This window comes from Oryctolagus cuniculus, chromosome 3 (genome assembly GCF_051225735.1).
Source record: "Oryctolagus cuniculus isolate XC-2025 breed Fujian yellow rabbit chromosome 3, ASM5122573v1, whole genome shotgun sequence".
Classification (NCBI taxonomy): domain Eukaryota; kingdom Metazoa; phylum Chordata; class Mammalia; order Lagomorpha; family Leporidae; genus Oryctolagus; species Oryctolagus cuniculus.
Genome location: NC_142869.1, coordinates 69,787,873 through 69,812,874, shown reverse-complemented (window position 1 = coordinate 69,812,874; position 25,002 = coordinate 69,787,873). Strand labels below are relative to the sequence as shown.

Sequence of the window (25,002 nt, the reverse complement as noted above, 5' to 3'; positions counted from 1 at the left end):
ATCCGCTGGTTCACTCCCCAATTGGCTTCAACAGCTGGAGCTGTGCCAATCAGAAACCAGGAGCCAAGAGCTTTTTCTGGGTATCCCATGTGGGTGCAGGGGCCCAAGGACTTGGGCCATATTCTACCGCCTTCCCAGGCCATAGTAGAGAGCTGGATTGGAAGTGGAGCAGCGGGACTCTAACCGGTGCCCATAAGGGGTTCTAGCACTGTAGGCAGTGGCTTTACCCGCTACACCACAGTGCCAGCCCTAAGGGTAGACTTCTTACGTGGTGGATTGAGCAATGGCCAACAGAGAAAGCAGAGGCCTCACGGCCTTTTACAGTCTAAATTTAGAAGTCCTGGATCACTGCTGCTGCTTCTCTGTTGGTAGAAGCAGTTACAGGCACACCCAAAGACAAATGGAGGGGATATGATGTCACCTCTCCCTGGATAAGAAGTTTAAGTCATCATCACCTTCCATCATTTAACTGGTCTCACTCCGTCCATGTTGTCCTCTTCTAATACATTTCCCACATGACAGTCAAAGTGATTTGATTATTCTCTTGCTTAAAAACCACTGGTGATTTCTTCTCACTGTACCTAGAATAAAATCATAATTTACTTTTCAAAATACATGTAGTGATTTGAAAAGTAGAGAGACATCTTCTGCTGATTCACTCTCCAAATGCCTGCAATAGCCCCAAACCAGGAGCCAGAACCTCCACCAGGGTCTCCCCAACGGGTGGCAGCAACCTGGGTATCTGAGCCACTGAAAGAGAGCCCCTATAAGGTTGTTTCTCTGATAGATAACCTCTTGATGTTGGGTCTTGTCTTGAATGACTTCATTTCTGGGAGCTCTAGGCCTTGAGCAGAAAGTAACTACCACTTGTCTGTAGCCCCTAGACTATCTGAAGCCCATTTTGGCATCATTAAATTCAATAAAAGACACGATATCACCCACCAGTTGAAAGAGGTCCATGAGCACTGCAGACCAGCCAGGAACTTGGACACAAGCTGAACACACACCTCAACCCCATTTCAATCTATAAGAACCCTTCCCCCCAGCCCCTCTGGGAGCTCGAGAATTAAGTAGCAGTTCCTGCCTCCTTGCTCTGCGCTCTGTAATAAATGCTTTCTTTCTTACACCACCCTGATATTACTGATTGGCTTTCTGCATATCAGGTGAGTGGACCCTGTTTGGGGGATTCTAGAGCACCCCCCTAACCAGTTTTGGGGAACTGTTCTATATCACCATCACCTGCTGCCTTCCAAGGTGTGCATTAGCAGGAAGCCTGAATCAGAAGCAGAGCCAGGAGCTGAACTGAGGCATTCTAATATAGGATGCAGACATCCCGATTGGCATCACTGTGTAAAACACTACCTACCCCCAAATCCTAATTTCTTTTCCCTCCAATCCTAATATCACCATGCCTAGTTTCATCACATTCCAACTACACTACAGCATACCTCTTTTTTTTTTCTTTTTAAAAGATTTATTTATTTATTTGAAAGGCAGAGTTACAGATAGAGAGAGGCTGAGGCAGGGAGAGAGAAAGGTCTTCTATCCGCTGGTTCATTCCCCAAATGGCCACAACAATCAGAGCTGGGACAAGCCAAAACCAGGAGCTAGGAGCTTCTTCCTGGTCTCCCACGCAGGTGCAGGGGCCCAAGCACTTGGGCCATCTTCTACTGCTTTCCCAATGACTCTTCTTTTCTACCTCATGGACTTCATTCTTGCTGTTCCCTCTCCCTGAAACACTCCTATCTTCCCTATTGGCTGTTCCTCTCATGCATTTAGTTCTTCTTCATCCATCAAGACTCGGCTGCACATGACCTGACAACTCTAACTAAAGTGACCTTTATTTGCTATAGCCACCTGCTACTCACTCTTTTATCAACTGTTTATTTTTTAGGGCTAATTATAGTATCCATAAATATGATGTTGATTTATTTACATACTTGTTTATTTGGGCCTCCCCCATTAGACTGTAAACTCCATGAGTCTCTCATTAACTACTTTATATCCAGCACATACCATAGTGCCTGGGACACAGTAAATGTTGAGAAAGTTTTTAAAAAATATGATGGCTAAATAGATGTAGACAAAGATATAGATAGATTAGTAGATAGACAGACATGATACAGTGGATGGAGGGAAGGGTATTCATGCAATAGCAACAAAATAGATATTTCCTCCTTAGCCAAGAGGAAAAATGATTCTGCTAAGGTGTTCTGCTTCATGAGAGCCCAGGTCCAATTCCTAGGTTCTTTAAGATTCTGGACATCTAATCCGGGACCTGGCATCTTGGATCACACCTTGTTCCTGGAGAAGTCAAGCATGTCAAGTTATAAAAACAATAAATCACCAGTATTCTCTGGAGGCAGTGACATTATTAAGCCGTAGTAGTTTCTGGAGTTCTTAGAGGCCTGTGTTGGGTTTCCTAGGGTTCCCATTTTCTCTCAGGCAGCCATTTGCAGCTAATCATGACCATCTACTTTTAAATGATCACATCTCTGGGGCTGGTTTTGTGGCATAGTAGGTTAAGCATCTGCCTGTGGCACCGGCATCCCATGTGGACACCAGTTCAAGTTCTGGCTGCTTCTCTTCTGATCCAGCTCCCTTTTGATGGCCTGAGAAAGCAGTAGAAGATGGCCCAAGTTCTTGGGCCCATGCACCCACATGGAAGACCCAGAAGAAACTCCTGGCTCCTGGCTTCGGATAGGTTCAGCTCTGGCTGTTGAGCCATTTGGGGAGTGAAGCAGAAGGTGGAAGACCTCTCTGTCTCTCATTTTCTCTGCTGTCTATAATTCTGCTTCTCAAGTAAATAAATAAATCTTTTAAAAAATCATATCTCTTATTTTGAATTTAATTTATTGATTCACTTATTTATTTTAAAGGCAGTAAGACAGGGAAAGAGAGAGAAGACAAAATGAGAGATCTCCTTCATCTGCTGGTTCATTCCCCAGATACCTACAACAGACAGGGCTGGTCCAGGCTGAGGCCAGTTCTCCCATACAGACCCAAGAACTTGACCCATTCCAAGGTGGGCATTAGCCGAAAGCCAGAATCAGAAGTGGAGCCAGCACTTGAGCCAAGGCACTCCAGTATGAGATGTGGGCGTTCCAAGCAGTACCTCAACAACCACTCGCAGAACATCTGCTCCAGGTCGTCAGCTTTATAATCATCCTGTAATTGCAGACATTCAAAGTTAGACACATGATTTCCAAATACCTTGGACTTGTTATGGCACCACATTTATGCTTTTTAGTCTCTGACATCTAAGAGCTACAGGCAGCTATTTGATTTTCCAGAACTAAAGAGAATCACAATGAAGCGATTTTGAAAGCATTTTGAGACTTGCCAGTATCCTTAAGCTCATGATAAACAGCCTCAGGCATCAAAAGACCAGCACACCCAGTCACCCATCTACAGGTGTCTTGATCTCATTAAACAGAAGTTTGCTTTACCACTCCATTTGGCCTTTTCAAGTTGCCATTCCTCCCCTTCCCCCTTTTATTCACACTGGATTTGCAGCCAAAGAAATGTGCTCCTGGATCCCCTCTAAGAAAGATTTTGCTTTTATTGTTTTTTCTCCGCACTTGTTTTCTTTTTTACAATAGCTTGCCATGCATCCTCTATATTTTAGTCTTGAGATGGTATTTAAGCCCTTACAACCTGCCACCTTTATTGATGACAAAATGGAAGCTTACTTGTCTCTTTCCTTGGAAAGTCAGGAAGGATTTGTCAAGTGTGACGTTAAAACAACAACAACACAAAGCCAACTGTATCTGTTTGGCATGTTTCACCACCATGTTTGCAAGGCTCCTCTGCAGTACTTTCCTTAGGACTGACAGTTTTTTCGGCCTATTTCACCGGCTGCTGTACCATGTTAGTTGATGAAGGGTCATTCCCAGTGGTTTGGTAGTAAGTCTACGATGAATGACACACGGCCAACTGGGAAAAAGAGTAAACACCCAGAGCCTCCACACTCTTCTACCGGACTTGCATGGGTCATCTCATACTCTTCACCTGTTACAAAGAGCCAGGTTACTGATTCAATACCTACAAATGTGGAGATTGTGAAATCTTTAAACATAGCTGTTACATATCTTAAATTTTCTGTGCTACCTCTGTGTCCTTGGACAGTTTACAGTTTTAAATTTAACTCTTCTGCTATTTAAAGAGAAAGAGAAAGTGGTGTTAATAAGCAATGTTACCAATTCTCTTGAGCATTACCTGAATCACTCAACAATCTTATTGATAAAAAAAATACACAAACTTGATTCAGATTGGAAATCCTTTGGTGTCTTGCAGACCAACCAGAAGAACAATTTAATGTGACTGGACTTTTACTGTTTTCAGTGTCTTCAAAGAAAGGCAAATATTTACTGCACCTGATACTTTGCCTCTGGTCAACTGATTTTTGTTTTTTAAAAAGACAACTGTGTTTTTTTTTTTTTTTTTTTCTTGAGAACTTCATTTTCTACTAAGTAGTCTGCAAAGTGTTCAGCTTTGCTGTGTACTTCATAAGGCTCCATCTGTTCTGGATTTTCAGAAGTTTTTTTTTTTTTAATCTCAAAAAAAATTCAATGGAAAAGGTAAAGGCTTTACTGCCAGTAGATTTTTGTTTCTCTTCTTTCTGGAAAAGAGCCAGTGTGAGTTTAAAAATAGACCTGAAACATATCTACAGTTTGAGATTCATTCAACCCTCTAATATTTGCTCTAGAATACAGAAGAGACACGATGCATCTGAGCTAAAATGATGCCCAGAGTTACCACTTCTTCATTTCAGATCAAATCATGCACTGGGGCAGCCTTCTGGAGAGGCAGACTCCCTCTCCCTACCTCTCATTTCCCCTGACAAGAAGGACAGTGGGAATTGGGCTTATTCTAAGTGTCCCACCTTAAACATTTATCAATGTATGCTATTTATGACTTATTATTAATGGTAGCTACTATGACCCTAACACCAGATACCCACTGGAATAAAAATATTGGGGCAATAAAATGGAATGACCTATTTTTAAAGTTTTGTTCAAGAATGCACTATTAATGAAGTATAATGGCCATACAATAAAAATTCACAAAAGTTAAATACACAGGGTATTTACGATCAGCTGCTAAATCCAAAAGTGTGGCTACTTAATTTCTAATGACAAATTAGAGTTCTTGATATTAGTTCACTGGTGCTTTGATGTACATTCAGGATGAATGTCAACAGACTTTTCTACATTGATTTGGATGCTCTGCCTGAAAAGTAATTCAGCTTTGTGTCCACCATTAATTCTAAAGGAGCTTGCGTGAATTTCCTGTCCCAGCTATTCCCAGGGTGAGGTAAATAATCCTCTCTGCCACAATGGGGAAGAACTGAATCGAGGCGAATCTAACGCTTTGAGGAGTTGAGTGCACTCCAGGAAGAGGAGCTTAGATGGGAAACTCCAGTGCTACTGTCCTCTTTGTCAAAGTAACTTTTAATTTTTAACTTTTATTTAGTAAATATAAATTTCCAAAGTAGTTTATGGATTACGATGGCTCCCCTCCCCCTAACTTCCCTCCCACTCGCACCCCTCCCATCTCCCTCTCCCTCTCCCATTCCAAGTAACTTTTAATTTTTTTAACAAAATATTTTATTTTTTTTATTTCAAAGGCAGAATGATGGGCAGCAGTGGGGAGGAGATCTTTCATTTGCTAGTTGACTCCATAAATGCCTTTAACAACCAAGGCTGGGCCAGGCCAAAGTCAGGGCCCAGGAACTTCATCCTGGTTCCCTATGGGGATGGTAGGGACCCACGCTCTTGAGTCACCATCTGCTGCCTCCCAGGGTGTATTAGTGAGAAGCTGGATTGGAAGGGGAGTAGCCAGGACTTCAACTTGCACTCTGGTGTAGAACACAAGGGCCCCATGCAGCAGCTTAGCCAGTTGTACCATAATGTTTGCCCTGATAACTTTTAATTTTGACTTAATTTTGAAGTTACAGAAAAGTTGCAAGAATCATACAAGGAATTCTCTCATAAACTCTTTACCCAAATTCACCAATTTTTACACTTTTTAACTTAAATAAACTTGATATTTTACAAATTCTTTTTATAATTTATTTTCACTTATTTTAAAGGTAGAGAGAGAGAGAGAGAATCTTCTACCCACTGGTTTACTCCCGAAAACCTCTGCAACAGCCAGGACTGGGCCAGGCTGAAGTCAAGAACCAAGAACTCCGGTCTTCCATGTGGGTGGCAGGAACTCAAGTATTTGAGTCATCATCTGCTGCCTCCCAGGGTGAACATTAGCAGGAAGTTGGAATTGGATGCAGAGCCAGGACTTGAACAAAGCACTCCAAGTATCAAGTGGTATCTTGCTGCACTAAATTTCCACCCCGAAATTTTATATTAACTTTTATTTCAGACAAAAAAAATCCCAAGATCTGGATCTTTTCAAAAATTTTATTTCAAGCCTAACTGGTAGAAAGGTAACACATTTTCTTATTTGAGAGGCAGTCAAAGAGAGAGAGAGAGAGCTCCCCTCGGTTGGTTCAATCCTGAGTGCCTCCAGTGGCGCGGGGTGGGTGGGTGTGGGAAGGGGCAGAGAGAGCCAGGAACTCAATCCAGGTCTTCTGCCTATGGGTGGCAGGAATCCAAGCATTTGTGCCATCACTGTTATCTTCCAGGGTCCACAGCAGCAGGAAGCTGGAATTGGGAATGGAGCTGAGAGTGGAACTTAGGCACTCTGTGAGACATGAGCTTCCTAAATGGTGTCTCAAGCAGTTTCTCCCAATTTTAACACCACCTTCTCACTGAATTAGCACACAGCCTCTTCTTTTTACACACTTGTAGGCAGAGTAAACTCTAGTTTCTTTCACCTTTTTATAAGGATATCACTTTGGGGTTGGTGCTGTGGCGCAGTGGGTTAATGCCCTGGCCTGAATCGCTAGCATCCCATATGGGCGCTGGTTCAAGACCCGGCTGCTCCACTTCCAATCCAGCTCTCTGCTATGGCCTGGGAAAGAAGTAGAAGATGGCACAAGTCCTTGGGCCTCTGCAACCTGTGTGGAAGACCTGGAAGTAGCTCCTGGCTCCTGGCTTCAGATCAGCACAGCTCTGGCCGTTGCGATCAATTGGGGAGTTAACCATTGTATGGAAGATCTCTCTCTCCCTCTCTGCCTCTCCTCTCTTTGTGTAACTCTTTCAAATAAATAAATAAATCTTAAAAAAAAAAAAAAAGGATATCACTTTGATCAGATTAGAGCATTTTACCTTAATTTTCTTCTAAATTTTACCTTAATTATCTCCAAAGTCACTTTTGGTTCTGGGACTTCAATATGTAAATTTTAGGGAACACAAGTATGTTCATAAAGATAATTTTTTCAGTTTTCTGTAAACCTAAAACTGTTCTAAAAAATAAAATACATTTAGAAAAGATGTTTTAGATAACCAAATAAAGCTTTCAGAGATGAAAATACACTCATTGGGATAATGGCAAATAAAACAACACAAAAGAGAAGATTAGGTGTTTGAAGACACAGCAATAAGAAGCATACAAAATGAAATAGAGGGAAAGGGGCCAGCGTTGTGGCATAGTAGTTTAAGCCTTTGCCTTGGCGCTGGCATTCCATGAGGGTGCCATTTTAAGACCTAGCTGCTCCTCTTCTGATCCATGCTAATCGCCTGGGAAAGCAGCAGAAGATGAGCCAAATGCTCGGGCCCCTACACCCATGCGGGAAACCAGGAAGAAGCTCTTGGCTCCTGGCTTTGTCCCGGCCCAGCCCTGGCTGTGTGGCCATTTGGGGAGTGTACCAGCATGTAGAAGACCTCTGTCTCTCTCTGTAACTCTGTCTTTCAAAAAAAATTTAAAGAAATTAAATTTAAAGAAAAAAAAAGAAATTAAATTTAAATTAAAAAATTCTTTAAATTTTTTTTTGACAGGCAGAGTTAGACAGTGAGAGACAGAGACAGAGAGAAAGGCTTCCTTTTTCCATTGGTTCACCCCCCAAGTGGCCGCTATGGCCTGTGTGTTGTGGCCGGCGCACCACGCTTATCCGAAGCCAGGAGCCAGGTGCTTCTCCTGGTCTCCGATGTGGGTGCAGGGCCCAAGGACCTGGGCCATCCTCCACTGCCTTCCCGGGCCACAGCAGAAAGCTAGACTGGAAGAGGAGCAACTGGGACAGAATCCGGTGCCTTGACTGGAACTAGAACCTGGGGTGCCGGTGCTGCAGGTAGAGGATTAGCCTATTGATCCACGGCACCGGCCAAAAAAAATTCTTAAAAAAAAATAGAGAGGGAGGAAAAAAAAGATTGAAAAAAATTTAACAGCTTCAATAAGCAGTGGAATAACTTCAGGCAGCCTAATATATATGTAATTGGAGTCCCTAAGGAGGTCCTATTAATTTGCTAGGGTTGCCATAACAAAATATTACAGACTGGGTGGCTTAAACAGAAATTTATTTTCTCATAGTTCCAGAAGCATGATGTTCAAGAGCAAGGTGCTGGCAAGTTTTGCTTCTGAAGCTTCTCTCCTTGACCTGCTAACAGCCACCTTCTTGCTGTGTGCTTTCATGGTCTTTTCTCTGTGTGTGCAACCCTGGCGTCTCTTCCTATCCTACATGGACACTAATCCATCCTTATAACCTCATTTAATATTAATTACTTCTTCACTGGGGATTAGATTCAACATATGAATTTTGGGAAGACACAGTTCAGTCTGTGACAAACAGGAATGATATAGAAAAACAAAAATCTTTTAAAGAAATAGTTGGGGGGGGGTGTTGTGGCATAGTGGGTTAAGTTGCTGCCTGTAACACCAGCATGCTATATGGGCACTGGTTTAAACCCCAGCTGCTCCACTTCTGATCCTGCTCCCTGCCAGTACACATGTAAAAACAGTGAGAATGGCCCAAGTGCTTGGGCTCCTGTACACACATGGGAGACCAGGAAGAAGCTCCTGGCTTCCGCCTGGCCCAGCCCTGGCCATTGCAGTCATTTGGGGAGTAGAAGAGCTCTTTCTGTCTCTTCCTCTCTCTCTTTATAACTCTGCCTTTCAAATAAGTAAATAAATCTTTAAAAAAAATAAAAGAATGGAGATCGGTATTTGTGTAGTGGTTAAGATCCTACTTGAGACACAAACATCCTATTTTGGAGTGCCTCAGCTCAAGTCCCAGCTATGCTCCTGATTTTACCTTCCTGCTAAAGTGAACCTTGGGAGGAAACAAGTGATGGCCTCAGTGGATAGATCCCTGCCACCCAAGTGAGAGACATGGATAGAGTTTCTGGTTCCTGGCTTCAGCCTGGCCCGGCCATGGCTATTGCAGGCACTTGTGAAGTAAAGTAGCAGATGGAAGATCTCTCCCACTTCTCTGTCTGTCTGAGAGAGAGAGAGAGAGAGAGAGAGAGAGAGAGAGAGAGAGAGTATTCCATCCGCTGGTTCACTCCCCAAGTGGCCGCAATAGTCAGAGCTGTGCTGACCCGAAGCCAGGAGCCAGGAGCTTCTTCCGGGTCTCCCACGTGGGTGCAGGGGCCCAAGCACTCAGGCCATCAGCAGAGAGCTGGATTGGAAGAGGAGCAACCAGGACACAAATCAGTGCCCATATGGAATACATGCACTGTAGGCAGAGGCTTGGCCTACTACCCTACCCCACAGTGCTGGCTCCTGTTGTGCTATTTTTTAAAAATGTTTTTAGGAACAGGTGTTTAGTCTAGTGGTTAAACCATCTATATCTCACATTAGAGTGCCTGGGTTCGATTCCCAGTTGTAGTTTCTGCCAATTTAGACCCTGGGAAACAGTAGTGATGACTTCAATAACAGTTCCTGCAACCCACATGGGAGATCCGGATGGAGTCCCTGGCTCCTCCTGGCTTTTGCTTTGTCCAGTGCCAATCATTGCAGGCATTTGGGAAGTGAACCAGCAGAGGAGAATCCCCTAAAATGTAACTCTTTAAAGCATACTTGTTTAAAGCAAGAATAATAACAAGATAATGTGGGACAATGAGAAGTACTTGTAACAAAAATGTGTTCAGAGAGTCACTGTGGGATTAACCTGGAACTATAACTGGGAGAGCTGCGGAACTTTAACTGAACTGCTTACTCTCTTGCAAAAACATATATAATAAACCACATTCTACTCTTTCTGAATTAGTTTGGGCACAAATCAAGAAGATTACCACTCCTTTGATCTTTTCACCAGTTGTGATCTCAGCATGGTTGGTCCATGCTTCCCTTTCCATGGGGTGTAAGACCCTTTCCAACTATCTGGACAGACCAGAGGGCCCGGAGGCCTCACAGTACCCATTTCACACATACAGTGATTTGAAATAAATTTAGGATTAACTTCTGCTATAACTTGAATAGGACTCACCTTTTTGGGAAAATGAGGAAGACAGGAGGTAGAAGTGTCCCCTTAAAAGTCAGAAACAGGGGTAGACATTTGACCTAGTGGTCAAGACTCTGGTTAAGACATCTGTGTCCCTCATTAGAGCACCGGAGGTTAACACCTGGCTTTGGTGCATGGCTTTAGCTTCCTGCTGATGTAGACCCAAGGAAGCAGTAGTGACGGTTCAAGTAATTGGGTGCCTGCACCTGCGTGGGAGACCTGGATTGAGTTCCCAGTGCTTGGCTTTGGCCTGGTCCCAGGTGTTCTGGACAACTGGAAAGAGAACCAGTGGATGGGAGGAGTGTGTGTGTATGTGTGTGTGTGTCTTTCCCTCTGCTTCTCAAAAAGAAAAAAACAAACACAGAAACAGGCATTTAACGAGGGGCATCGTATATAGGCACAGCTGACTCAATGGGCTCCTTCTGTACCAACTCAGGGTGATGGCACACAAGAGACAAGTGGACACTGTGATCGTGTTGAAGTAGGATAAAGAGTTTCCCTCTGTAAAATGGTTGGCTATCTCCTTATTCTCACATGTGCCGCTTTGGGTCACTTTTTTATAGACTTGTGTTATTTGTCTTTTTCTCAAGAACATGGATCTTGCTTTCCCAAGTCAGAGGCAGACTCCTGGATGGCAGGGAAGCTCTTTCAGCCTCTTAGAAAGTACAGCAATCACGTCTGTGGTAGGCTGGCTGAATGAGGAAAGAGGAAAAGTGGTTTAAGTTTATCTTATGCTTATGTATAAATCAGTTAAAAGCGATTGTAGGGGTCAGACCTGAGGGTTGGAGTGAGGCTGGACACAGATTAGCAACTGTGTGGTAGGGTGATCCAAATTTACTCACAGGAAAATGTGCACAATATATTGCTGAGTAAAACAACAGGTAATAAGATAGCATGTAGAGTGGAAAGATAAATATTTGCCAAGCTGAGTGCTGTGACTTTAGACTAATTTCACTTTTTTTTTCATGTTTGCTCATTTGTGTGTTCTACTTCCTTTACAAGATTCAAGTTTTATTTACAAAACAAGGAAAATGTATTCAATTATTTAATTGAAAGATTCTTGGCTTTTCATTGAGAATTTGGACACTCAGGAGACTTTTCAAAATTCTCAGCTCAGGGGTGTACTTTCCTGGGGGAGAGAGAGGTAGGCAACGTCACTTCAATTGAAGATCAGCAGCTCTCCAAACAGCCCAGGCAGTTCTGGAAAACACCAGGCTAAGGAATCCTCCAGAATCCAACACAGAAATCTCAGTAACATTGGAAGCAACCTAATGGCCCAATATGATGGGATTTTAAAAGTAAATTATTGTCCCTCCAGATAATAGGAATATTTGCAGCCATTAAAATCTATGGTTTAGAAGAATATTTAATAACATGAAAATGCTCAAATTGTAGCATTAAATTTGAAAAGTCATATGCAGTGTTATGCTTTTTGAAAAGAGCATTATATATGCAATTTAATTTCCAAGAGGAAATAGACCCAAATATTAATAAACATTATCACTTGGTGATAAAAATACAAATAATTTTGGCTTCTTTACCACTTCTTCTATTTTCAAAAATTCCTACCATGACTTAGTTTTATAATTAGAACACAAAATGTTATTATTATAATTATTTTAAAAGGAGCTGGCTTTTGGAACTGGAGAATGCTTTATAGCTCAGGCTCTGCAGCAGACCCCGTGAGCACAAATCCTGCTCTGATTGGTTTGTAAGCCACTGGCCCCTCTGTGCCTCCATTTCCTCACTTTAACATAGAGACAGTGATATTACTTATGTGCTAGGGTGGCTGTAAGATTAAGTAAGTTACTGCTTAATAAAATGCTTAAAATAGTGCCTAACAGGTAGTAAGGGCCCCCCAAAGGGATAATTATCATAATTGTTATTGTAGGTTGAAAGTTCTAGCCTCCTACCTATGCACAAGTTCAGCTATTTCAATTAAGGCAAGTCTCCAAATATAATCACAGACCTTCAAGATGCAGTGGGGTCTGCATAAATATTTATCACACATACAAAAAACACTTCCCAGTAATATTCTCGAGGGTCAGGTAGTTAGCTTGCTGACATAGGCAATGGAGAACAAACTAGTTAGACAGCCATCCTGTAGTTGCCTTTTTCTTTATGGCCTTAATGCTGCCAATGAGATCACTGAGTTAGACCTGTTTATTCAAAGAACACAGGGGTAAGAAGCTGTCTCTGAATTTCACTTGGTTGGTTACAAATTTTGAACTGTATGTCACCTGTCAGAGTTTGGTTCAATACTGTGATTCAAATTTGGGTAAAGAGATTCAACTCCCAACATCACCCAGCTAATAAGGGACAGATCAGGGACTTGAACTTATGTCAGTCTGGCTTCACATTTTAGTGTTTAAGCTCTATCCTATACCATCTTCTGTTTTAGTTCATTAAAAAGACATTTGTTTATTTGAAAGGTGGAGTGACAGAGACAGAGGGAGAGAGAGTGAGAAACAGAGTGATCTTGCATCCCCTGGTTTATTCCTTGAAATGGCCACAGCAGACAAGGCTGTGCCAGGCTGAAGCCAGGAGCCAGGAATGCCATCTTGGTCTCCCATGTGGGTGGCAGGGACCAAGTACTTCTGCTGTTTTCTTAGGAGCATTAACAGGAAGCTGGTTCAGAGGCAGAACCTTGTGATCAAACCTGCCCTCTGACATGGGATGTCAGCGTCACAAGCAGCAGCTTAACCTTCTGTGCCACAACGCCAGCCTCATTAGTCCATTTTCTGCTGTCGTAGAATACCTGAGGCTGGGAAGTCTGAACTGTACTGTGCTGGCATCTGTTCAGCATCTGGTGAGAGCCTCATGCTGCTTTGATTCCCATTGCAAAGTGAAAGGGCAAGTAGGTGTGTGCAGAAGAGAAGCAAAAGAAAGCCAAGGTAGGGGCCAGCATTGCCTACCACCTTAATACCGGCATCCCACATGGGCACTGGTTCAAGTCCCGGCTGCTCCACTTTCAATCCAGCTTCCTGCTAACGGCCTGGGAAAGCAGCATAAGATGGCCCAAGAATCCCTGCACCCCTCACATGGGAGACCTGGAAGAATCTCTTGGCTTCTGGCTTTGGTCTGGCCTAGCCCTGGCCATTGCAGCCATTTGGAGAGTGAACCAGCCAATGGAAGATCTCTAGTTCTCCCTCTCTCTCTGTGACTCTGCCTTTCAAATAATCTTTAAAAAAGCAAGCAAGCAAGCCAAGCTAGCTGAACTCATTTTATAAGAATCAGGTCCTGCAGTAATGAATCCAATCCCATGAGAACAAGACCTCACTCACAGGAAAAAGGCAATAAGCCATTGATGGGGATTCTGACCCCATGATCCAAACCCCTCTTCCCAGGTCCCATCTCTCAACATGGTCACGTCGGGAACTGAGCCACAACATCAGTTTAGGCAGGACACGTCATGCTCAAACATAGTACCTTCAAACATAAAGAAGAAAACTTCAGGGTGGGCCTTTGGTGCAATGATTCAGATGTTGCTTGGAATGCCTGCATCCCATATGAGACTCCCTGGGTTCAAGTCTGGCCTCCATTCCCAACTCAAGCTTCCTACTAATGCATACCCTGGGAAGCGGAAGGTGATGACCCAAGTGCTTGAATTCCTACTGCTCATGTAGGAGACCTGGATTAAGTTTTATGCTCCTGGCTTTGACCTGGCTGTTGCAGATATTTGGGGAGTGAACCAATGGATGGAAGCTCACTTACTTGCTCGCTCGCTCTATCTCTGTCTCTCTCGCTCTGTGTCACTAAACCTTTCAAATAAATAAAATTTTTAAAAACTGTAAAAAGATGAAAGCTTCAACAAAGGTTATTTTGTCCACCAAAATGCAATAACAGAGCATTGAGAGAATCCATTTGTTTCCCACTTCTTACCCTTAAATCTCATCAACATAAAACAAGTCCAGATCAAGCATGCAATCACCACAAAGATTAACTCCTGAATGAAAGAAAGCAAAGAGCAGAAAGGAACGACTTTCTTAATGAAGCAGTGAGTGAGTTATAAATGAGGCCCCAAGTGCACCACGAACTAAGTGCACCCAGAAGTCTGGCTTCCAGTGCCATTATCTCAGGGAAATTAAGTGTTGCAGTTGAGAGGCAACTACAGCAGGTGAATGTTTAGGAAGTGATAGGTAGCTTGATACTCAGAGCCTTCGGGTTTTGCTAGCTCCTATAAGACCCAGGGTCAGTCCCTATATGGCTGCCTGTCATTTGAATTCCTACCTGCCTAGTAGTGATCTCTTTCATATGTGTTGCTCCTACTTTAAAACTGGGATGCCACCAGCTCTGTGAGGTCTTCCCCTGCCCTCTGGGGCCAGCTAGCTACTCGCTCCTCTACCGAGCTCACCAGCTCTGGATGTGCTACCCACACTGGGTATTGTTGCTCTGTCTCCTAGCACACTCTAATAAGCAGTTTCTTTTTTAGGGTTCTTTGAAGAATAAATTGAGATGATATAAGTAAAGTGACAGACAGAATCTGGTACATAGCAGGTGCTCAGTATATATTCTGTTGGTTCCCTCCATTCCTTTGGAACCTGCTGCTTCTACTTAGTGGACCCAGGACTCAGGGCAGTTCCTCAAAGGCCATGGTTACTAAACAGATTTTTCCTGAATAAATGAATTAATAGATAAATGCACACATTCTACCTTCTCCCTTGAGGACAGGTAGCATGTTTTATATTGACTTATATCTTCTGGAATATCTTCTTATTTGTATCTATGTCCCTTGAAATATCTGTAACAATGCTGGTCACATGGCTGGCTACAGTAAATAACCTGATTGCTTCCGTCTAGTTGCAAAAGAGATTGATGGATTGGAATTTTGCCTCTGTGGCAGCTACAGGAAACATGTGTTCTACCATCTGTTTCATTTTGAGCAGGGTGAGGTTGCCAGGGGTCTTGCAGACAGAGCCCTGGACCTCTGCAGTAAAACTCTAGCCTAACTCACTTGATATGTAGATGGCTGCTTGATTTTCTTGCCCTTTTTCTTTCTAAACATTCAATAACCAACACAAACACTGAAGGAATAAGGCCTTCAAAATGAGAATCTGGCAAAACGTACGCATTCACGGTTCTGATCCTAAATAAGGCCTGGAAAGTCTCATTTATTCCCAGATCCCCAGTGCCAGCCTAGTAGCTAATGTGTGGAAGATATTAAAAAGGAATTTATTTGATAAATGAAGCTGCTTTTAAGGAAATAAGGAGAAAGACATTTATGAACTCTGCAGTGTAACTGTGTGATGATCCATGGTTTAAAGCCACACCGGACAAAGAAGAGATGAAAAATAACAACTTAGATATCTGGATAGGATCCCCCAATGGAAAAGCATGTTCCCACGTTATATGGTATTATCTACATAGCATTAACTGTACCCCTACTGAGTAAGTGCTTTAAGTACCAATAAATACAAACCTTATAACAAATCTTGAAATGTTGTTATTAGAATGTCCACTTTGCAGATGGAAAAAACAAGTTTAGCGGGGATGAATGATTTGTCCAAGGCCACAGACTAAACTAGCATTGGGCCAGTCATTAAAACATGAGCTTCGTGAAGGCAATGTTTCTGATACCATGAACAATGTGTGGCACATAGTAGATGCTAAATGAATCTGTGCTGAAGACTGAGCCAGATCTGGCTAACTCCAGGGCCTTGCACTTTCTATGACGTGCTACTCTATCAAATGGTCTTTTGAAGTATCTGAGAAAGTAGTATACCTCTTTACCTCCACAAGGGACTGAGGTGCAGACAGAAGCTTTCATTTGCCTACAGCTAACAAGGGTGTCTGGGCCAGCACAACAACTCAAAGTCCTGGATACCCAGTAGTATTTTCTTTGGTTTGCATGGGGACCACAAGGCAGAGACAAAGTATGGTCTGCCTACTTTCTCCAAGGAAGTCCATAGGGCCAGCCTGTAGAGAAATATTTAAGAAGTGATATCTAAGACCTTCTACCTGGAAACCAAAGACAAGTTGATGCAGGAGCAGTAGTAGGGTGGACGATTTTCAATTACTTTCTCATTCACAACACTAGAATCTGGTGTTTTGAGACAGGGCTAGTCTTAGACAAAGTCTAACCAGGCAGCTACCACCTGATAATAGCTACATCATCATACAATTATATTTCTTCTAATCACATCACTTAAAACAGTCATGGCCTTGAACTTTTTAAGGAAGAGATTTATGCTCAATTAAGTATTTTAAGGTTATCTGGACATCTTACATATTTTTTCCTAAGAAGATTTTTAAAAAATTCTTTTTCATTTTATTTTTAATATGAAAGAGAATGGTTATGCACATCCTACAGTTAATATAAGTTAGTAGCTATGGCAACTCATATATCTGTTTTTTTTTTTTTTTTTTTTGACAGGCAGAGTGGACAGTGAGAGAGAGAGACAGAGAGAAAGGTCTTCCGTTGCCACGGCCGGCGCACCGCACTGATCCGATGGCAGGAGCCAGGCGCTTCTCCTGGTCTCCCATGCGGGTGCAGGGCCCAAGCACTTGGGCCATCCTCCACTGCACTACCTGGCCACAGCAGAGAGCTGGCCTGGAAGAGGGGCAACCGGGACAGAATCCGGCGCCCCGACCGGGACTAGAACCCGGTGTGCTGGTGCCACAAGGCGAAGGATTAGCCTAGTGAGCCGTGGTGCCGGCCTTCATATATCTGTTAAGTACCCACTTAGATGTGTCCCCACACCAGTTACACTATAAAATCAATAAGTAAAACTATACATAAATAAATAAGGAAAATTTTACAATGTTCCACACAGAATAAAAGAGACCATGTAAAAGTGAACAAACCTGGGCTGCCATTGCAGCATAGCAAGTGAAGCTGCCACTGGCACCCCATATGGGCTCTGGTTCTTAGCCTGGCTACTCCACTTCCAATCCAGATCACTGATAATGGCCTGGGAAGGCAGCAGAAGATGATCCAAGTGCTTGCGCCCCTGCCACCCACATGGGAAACCCAGAAGAAGCTCCTGGCTTCAGCCTGGTTCAGCCTTGGAGACTGCAGCCATCTGGAGTGAACCAGCAGATGGAAGATCTCTCTCTGTATCTCCTTCTCTAACTCTTTTGAATAAATAAATAAATAAAATTTTTTTAAAGTGAACAAACCTACACCAAGCCCCCAGACGACTGCACAAGCCACTGTGTGGTATCATGGGACAATGAAGGGAGTAGACTATCTCAATGCCATTCCTTCCTAGCTTTCAGGCACTCTGTTTTTCCTGCCTTTTTTTCCATTTGCTTTTTACCTCTGAATATTTTACCTGTTAATCTTTTCAAAGCATCAACATCTGAGTGCAGATAAATCAGAGCCCGTTCTGGTTGCATCCAACCCAGAAATCCCCAAAACTAAGCTTCCGGCCATTGCTTGCAGAAAAGCCACACAAATCACTCCTGGCTGGGGACGAAGTCATCGACCTCCCCTGCTTCTCTTGGATTGACAAAGCTCCGTGAAGGAGCTGCTCACAAAGGCCACACTGACAGGTCTGTCCCTTCCGGAGTCTCACACAGTGTCTAGTGTAAGCCCTGGCAAAAATCACTCCGAGGACACCACAGAGGGCTGGAGCCATATTTTCCTTGGCTATTGTTCCTCTCTTCATCTCCACACTTAATAACTCCACATTGCACAGTGGAACACTTGGCAAGGTAAGAAAGAAATCAAGGCTGGATGCCAGGGACAGCTCCTGTCGTTAAAGGGATCTGTGATTGTTTCTTGCCCTTCTCTCTCCTGTGCAGTGCACTTTTCCTTTCCCCTAATTTTTCCATCTTATACATCTTTTATTGTTTTCTAAATATAGACATGCTAAAACCTCGGTGGAAAGACCATCTATTGAAAGCAGAGTGATAGCAAGTAATGTGCCCAGCAGGCAAATCTCAAGACAAATAGAGGGTGCACTCAGCACTTTTCCTTCTGCTGCACAAAAGAACCCAAATAAGGCTCCTGGAAACATGGGTTGAGTAATCAAGTCCTTTTCCTGGATGTACAACAGCACAGCTTTGGGAGATAACTAATTCAGCTTGTGTAATTGTACACCCTTCTAGAAGAGGAAAAGGAAGCACAAAAAGCGAGCAAAGGAGAGCGGGCCAACTTCTATCGTTTGCCCTCCTTCTGCACCTGCCATGACTTGCAAGCAGAATATAGTGTCCCAGCTGGCCACTTGTCCTGAATTCTGAGACCCCAAGACACCCATTGCCCTTGGAATTAAAGAATTACAAATGGAATTTTTGCACCTGCAAATTAAAAAAAAAGGGAGAGAGAGACAGTGAGAGAACTTGGAAAAAATCCCTTGAAACGTTTCTATCACCTTTGTCAGGCTGTGTTTACTGCCCCTGGTGAATGCTAGGCAGACGCATGAGGAAGGACTCCGGGGGATCATTGAGCTGTTTCACTGAAATTAATTTTGGTTCCTACAGATTAACCATAAAGACATGCATAGACTGCAGGTGTGCCAAAGCCAGCATTAGGAGAAAACCCAGCCCATTTTGTGGAGATGGTTAATGACTCCTGCAAAATTAATTTAAATTGAAATAGGATTAGAACATATGGAAAGAATCAATCATTCCCCACTTTGAGTATTATTTTAGCATGCCTAGATTTCTGATAGAATTTTCTTCCTTTCCCTTAAGGGTCAGGATGTACTCTCACTAAGTCTTTTTGCGAAAGAGAGTATTTCTTTTCCCAGGAAAGAGGAGAAATGTGTTTCATAAATCTTTTTCCTTGTCTAATGCTGAAACATACATCTAGGGCTCCACAGACACTGATAAAAGCCCTCCCAGAAAACACAACTCTGCTCCCGGGGTAATTATGCTTTCCTAGTGTCTGGATACTGGCTCTGGCTTCCATTTAGAGTAAGATCTGGGCCCACTTATTATGCATGTCCACAGTAACTGGACGGTTCATAGAATTTAAATGTGAAATGAGAAGAAAGCTCAGAGGCAATGGCAGTAGAATGGAATAATAAAAGTATTTTTTCAAGTGTTTGGAAGGAAATGACTACATTAACAAAAATCCCATGGCCACATGTTCACACTCTTGTACGCTCATTCCTTGTGCAAAGCCACCTCCAGGGCTCGGCTCCACTTTCTCTCCAGAGGGAAAAAAACAGAGACAGGCACACCCATTTTAAGGGATGGATTCCCATGGCCTGAGTTCCACCAGTGTGGTTTCTGCCTCTCCATGATATTCCTATAATACTATTTATACTTTGTCCAAGTTATTCATCTCTTGTCCCAGAAAATATTTAAGATAACATTATTGATATAGATTGTCATCCACATCAAACGCAGATGTTTGTTGAGAATCTAGAAGTTGCCCACTCTTTATTCAACAAATGTAGGTTAAGCTTTTTCCTGGGAGGCAGCAGGTGATGGCCCAAGTTGGGCCCCTCCCACCCACATGTGAGATCCAAATGGAGTTTCTGGCTTGTGGCTTTAGCCTGGCCAAGCCCCTGGCCGTTGCAGCCATTTGGAGAGTGAACCAGTGGATGGGATTTCTCTGTCTCTCTCTGCTTTTCAAATAAAATAAATAAATAAAACATTTTCTTAAAAGTTTTTTTTTTTTTTCTGTGCCTGGTATTTCTTTGGGCTTGGAGGAAAGGACACAGAGAAAGAACAAAGACCATTCATTATTCCCTATTTTTCTGGATCCACATAATTAAGAACAAAACCAACACACAAGCCCCTAAATGTAAACACAAAAGTGTTTCAAAAAATTCATGGGACTAAGAGATGAGTTTATTTTGATGCAAGAAAGAAAAAAAGTGAAAGCCATGCATTGTTTTTTCATGTGTTTTCCACGAACTTTTTGAAGACCCTTTTTCTAGCAACATGACTCATGCAAAAAGGATCTACTGATTAGTTTCATCCTTTTATTTTGGATTTATTTCCACATATATTTATTGGACACCTTTTGTATGCCAGTCAGTATACTAGGAATTGTGGATATAAATTTGTATATAAAAATCCAGAGAAGAATTTCAAAACAACATTCTAGGGACAGCGGGAAAGAAGTCAGAAGACATCTACTTACAGTATCTGTGCCAACGGTGATGAAACAGAGAAATGAGAAAATACCAGAAAAAAAAATTCATTCCTATGTGGCTTGGGAAGAGATCCCAAATTTTGTGGTGAGCAAGGGATGAGGGAGTGGTGAAAACTAATGATGGTCTAATTCAACTTTCCTGGGACTGCTGTTACAGCTAATCCCTGTCCTCCGAGCATTCATCATCGGAGGAGGAAAGGGGCGATAAGGAGAGGATTCAATCCAGATTGCAGTAGTCAGGGTCCAAGCAGAAATTGCACAAAGTCCACACAAGAGATCATCTGGGACTGACTGCGTAAATAAGACACGGGGAAAGAAAGGAGCTATGAGACAGCTGGAAAAGGAAAGCTGGAGGAAACTGAAATAAAAGACAAAAAAACACACAGTAACAGACCAAATGGTTAATACATGTCTCCTGGTCTTGCTGACAAGAACCCTGGTTTGAGCCCTTAGTCAACTGGTGTAATCATTAGTTTACATGTTCCATCTGCCTAGTGAATTCCTGGAGGGCCATGGCTGTGCTTGGTCATCAATCCCTCCAAACCTGGCCCAGCATTGGTCTTCAGTAAGTGTTGCTTAAATAGATTTAACGAGTCAAGGGGGCAGAAATAAGTTAAACAGGCACATGGGTTTGGTCCGCAGGAGACTTAAGCAGCTGCCCATAAACTTGGGGTATATTGTCTCTATTTTCACTCATTTCAAAGCATTTTCTTATTTAAAAAAATATTTATTTACTTATTTGAAAGTTACAGAAAGAGAGAGGGAGGGAGAGACAGAGAAAAAGGTCTTCTGTTTGCTCATTCACTTCCCCAATGGCCACAATGGCCGGGGCTGGGCCAGGCTGGAGCCAGGAACTTCCTCAGGGTCTCCCATGTGGGTCCAGGAGCCTAAGCACTTGGGCCATCCTCTGTGCCTTCCCTGGAACCCTGGCAGGGAGCTGGATTGGAAGTGGAGCATTTGGGACTCCAACGGAGGCCATATAGGATGTCAGCTTCCCAAGGCAGTGGCTTAACCTGCCACGCCACAATGCCAAACCCTGATTTCTTTGATTTCTTTTTTGACTCACTAGTTATTTGCTTACTTTTTTTTTTATTTGAAAGGCAGAGTGACAGAGAGAAAGAGAGAGAGAGAGAGAAATCTTCCCTCCGCTGGTTCACTCCCCAAATACCTGCAACTGCAGAAGCTGGTTCATGTCGAAGCCAGGAGCCAGGAACTCCATCCAGCCTCCCATGTCTGTATCAGTGGCCCAAGTATCTGAGCCACCCATTATCTGTGGCTTCCAGGGTGTGGGTTAGCAGGAAGCTAGAATCAGGATGGAACAGCCCAAGCAGAGGCTTAACCTGTTGCTCCACATTGCCCGCCCTCTCCCTGCTCTTATTGGTTACTTAGAAGTGTGCTGTTTCATTCCCATATATTTGTGTTTCCCAGATTTTTCCAGAGGGAAATGACACACAGTGCCTCAGTTTGGGAGGCCTAGGATGAACACTCACTGGAAAGGACGGGAGGACACAAATGAGAGGAGGCCCAATGTTCTTGGTGACCTCGTGGGCGTGAACACATCTGGTAAACCCACCCCCAGCTCTCCTCCCAGAGAACGCGCAGGGAGCATGCAGTCTTCCTCTGACGGCTGAGGCGTGCTGTAAGGTGGCGCTTGCAGCAGAATCAGGATTCCAAGCAGGTGATGAACGCCTTGGAGATGAGATGCCAGTTCCCGTGCTGCTAGTGTCTAGCTGGCTGATCTTTGGAGAGGCAAGCTCCCGAGATATCAATTCCCTAAGCAATACAAGGGGGCTTCACAGAGTTTGTGGACAATTTTAATTAAAAGGTAAAAATTAAAAATATAAACTATTTCTGAACGTAAGCTCCACCAAATTCAAGACATTTTGTAAGTGATGATTATTAGTGGTTTAGTCCCTGAAGATCTAAGGGTACTGGGAGTGGAACCATGACAACGCAGTCTTTCTTACATTAACTGAAGGAAAATGCGTGCCCTTTAAAGATTTTCTTAAAGATTAGTGGCAGGAGTTGGGGCTACCAATTAAGATGGGGGTTAAGATGCTGGAGTCTATTTCAGAACACCTGGGTTTAATGAACTTGGCTCTGGCTCCTGACTCCTGCTTCCTGGTCAAGCAGCTCTTGGGAGGCAGCTGGGATGGCTCAAGTGATTGTGTTCCTGCCACCCACTTGGGACACCTGGATTGAGTTCCTGACTCCCAGTTCCTGGCTTCAACCTCAGCACACCCTTGACTGTTGTGGGAATTTCAGGAGTGAACCAACCAATGGAAACTTTTTCTGTCAGTCTCTCTCTCTTCTCTGATTGCAGCTTCCTGCTGACGTGCACCCTGTGAGGCACTAAGGGATGGGTCAGATATTTGGATCTCTGCTATCTGCATGCCGGTCCTGACCTGTCTCTCTCTCTCTCTCTCTCCCTCTCTCTCTCTCTCCCATTCAAATAAAAAAGCCAGAAGTCAGAAGGAGGAAAATCATGTCTATAATGTGGATGCCTAATGATTTCCTATAAAAACTCCTACAAAATTGCTCTTGTTTGATGAGAGGAACATTGTCACAGTGGAGGATTTTCTGTTGAAAATTGCCTGCTAAAACTTTGGCTTTCTTTTAAAAAAGATTTATTTATTTGAAAGAGTTACACAGAGAGAGATCTTCCATCCACTAGCTCACTCTCCAAATGGTTGCAATAGTCAAGTTGAGCCAGGCCAATGCCAGGGGCCAGGAGCTTCTTCCAGGTCTTCCATGTGTTTGTGCAGGGGCCCAAACATTTGGGCCATCTTCTGCTGCTTTCCCAGGCCATTAGCAGGGAGCTGGATCAGAAGTGGCCAGTTGGGACCCAAACCAGTGCCCATTTGGGATGCTGGCTTTGCAGGCAGCGGCTTTTCTTGCTACACAAAGAGGCTCCAGCTTTGGCTAACTTTCTTAAAAAAAAACAAAAACAAAAACAAAAACAAACAAAAAAAACCCAAAAAAACCAACTTTCTTAATAAGCGGGTATTATATTATCAGTACCTGACCCCGAAAAAAAGTTAACCAGCAAAATGACTTGAGCATCCTAAAAAAACTTGTCTTGTGCTCTTGGAGTCTGCTTCTGCTCTGATTAGACCATTTCTATGTCTTGATAACCATTGCTTTGGTTGTGCTTTGTCTTCACAATCAAACTGGGAAAGTTGTGTTTCATCTCCTGTTACAATTATTTGAAGAGATGCTTTAAGATCTTCCTCCCACTTGTTTCAAATTTCCATTGAAAGCTCTATTCTTGTCTGCAGCTGACCTGGGTCCAACTTTTGGCAGCCATCAAGCTGAAAGTCTGTTCAACATTAATTTTTCAGTCAAATTTGTGTAAGATGAACCAGCTGAGATGTCTGTGCTGTTGGTTATTTTTTCTGTTGGTAATTGTTGGTTCACTTCAATCAGAGAATGAGAAGATTAATAGTTTCCTTGAAAATTGATATAGATTATCTGCTGCTCTAGGCTTCATCTTCAACATCATCTCATCCCTTCTTACAATGAGTTGTCCTTTTCTAAACTGCTGGTTTCTGTGGGTCATTGATTCCAGAACTTTTTGGTAAAGCATTAGTGATTTCACCATTCTTCTACCCAGATTTAGCTCTAACATTTAATGTTTGTTCTTGCTTCAAGTTTAGCACAATTCACGTTGCTCTGATAGCTCTTTTCAAACTGATGTCTTATCCTTCTTAGAGCCTCAAACTAGATTCTTTTCAGACATGTTGTAATAAGTTAGTATGAGTTTATTTTGGTGCAAAAAATGTTTAAATCCATGCATTGTTTTTGCACCATGTGATTTTCCTTGAATCTTTTGGAGATCTTTCAAAGTAACACTTACCTCATAAGTTTATTATTATTATTATTATTATTTACAGGCAGAGTGGACAGTGAGAGAGAGAGAGAAAGGTCTTCCTTTTGCCATTGGTTCACCCTCCAATGGCCACTGCGGCCGGCGCACTGCGGCCGGTGCATCACGCTGATCTGAAGCCTGGAGCCAGGTGCTTCTCCTGGTCTCCCATACAGGTGCAGGGTCCAAGGACTTGGGCCATCCTCCACTGCACTCCTGGGCCATAGCAGAGAGCTGGCCTGGAAGAGGGGCAACCGGGACAGAATCCGGCGCCCCGACCGGGACTAGAACCCGGTGTGCCGGCGCTGCTAGGTGGAGGATTAGCCTATTGAGCCACGGCGCCGGCTATTATTTTTTATAAGTTTATTATAACAGTAGTAATTCTCATAAAACACAATGCCATGGGGAGCTTTCAAAACATCTTAGTATTCTTTGGGGCTTAGAGTCTGAGACTTTTAATATCAAGTGTGCTATTGTACTCCTGGGTTTCTATTGATTCCTGGGTTTGAATCCTGACTCTCTCATATGATAGCTGTGTGACCTTGACTAGGTCACTTAACCTCTCTACATCTCAGTGACTTCATCTCTCAAAGGGGTGTAGAGAGATTGTCATAAGGTTGATGTTAGTAGAGAATTAAAATAAATAAAGTCCTTTTGTTTTTTAAAGATTTGCTTATTTGAAAGAGTTACAAAGAGAGGCAGAGACAGAGAAAGAGGTCTTCTATTCGCTGGTTCACTCCCCAAATG

The 25,002-nt window shown here is 43.1% G+C and overlaps 1 protein-coding gene across 1 annotated transcript; it reads right to left on the bottom strand.

Moving 5' to 3' along the window:
* Positions 1-359: 359 nt before the first annotated feature.
* Positions 360-21,738, bottom strand: LOC149127384 (uncharacterized). The gene is made up of 3 exons (XM_089328194.1): positions 21,559-21,738; positions 2,957-3,168; positions 360-581 (listed from the first exon to the last, which is right to left on the bottom strand). The coding sequence occupies exons 1-3, from the start codon at positions 21,655-21,657 to the stop codon at positions 500-502; spliced, it is 393 nt and encodes a 130-aa protein (XP_089184320.1). The 5' UTR covers positions 21,658-21,738; the 3' UTR covers positions 360-499.
* Positions 21,739-25,002: the final 3,264 nt, after the last annotated feature.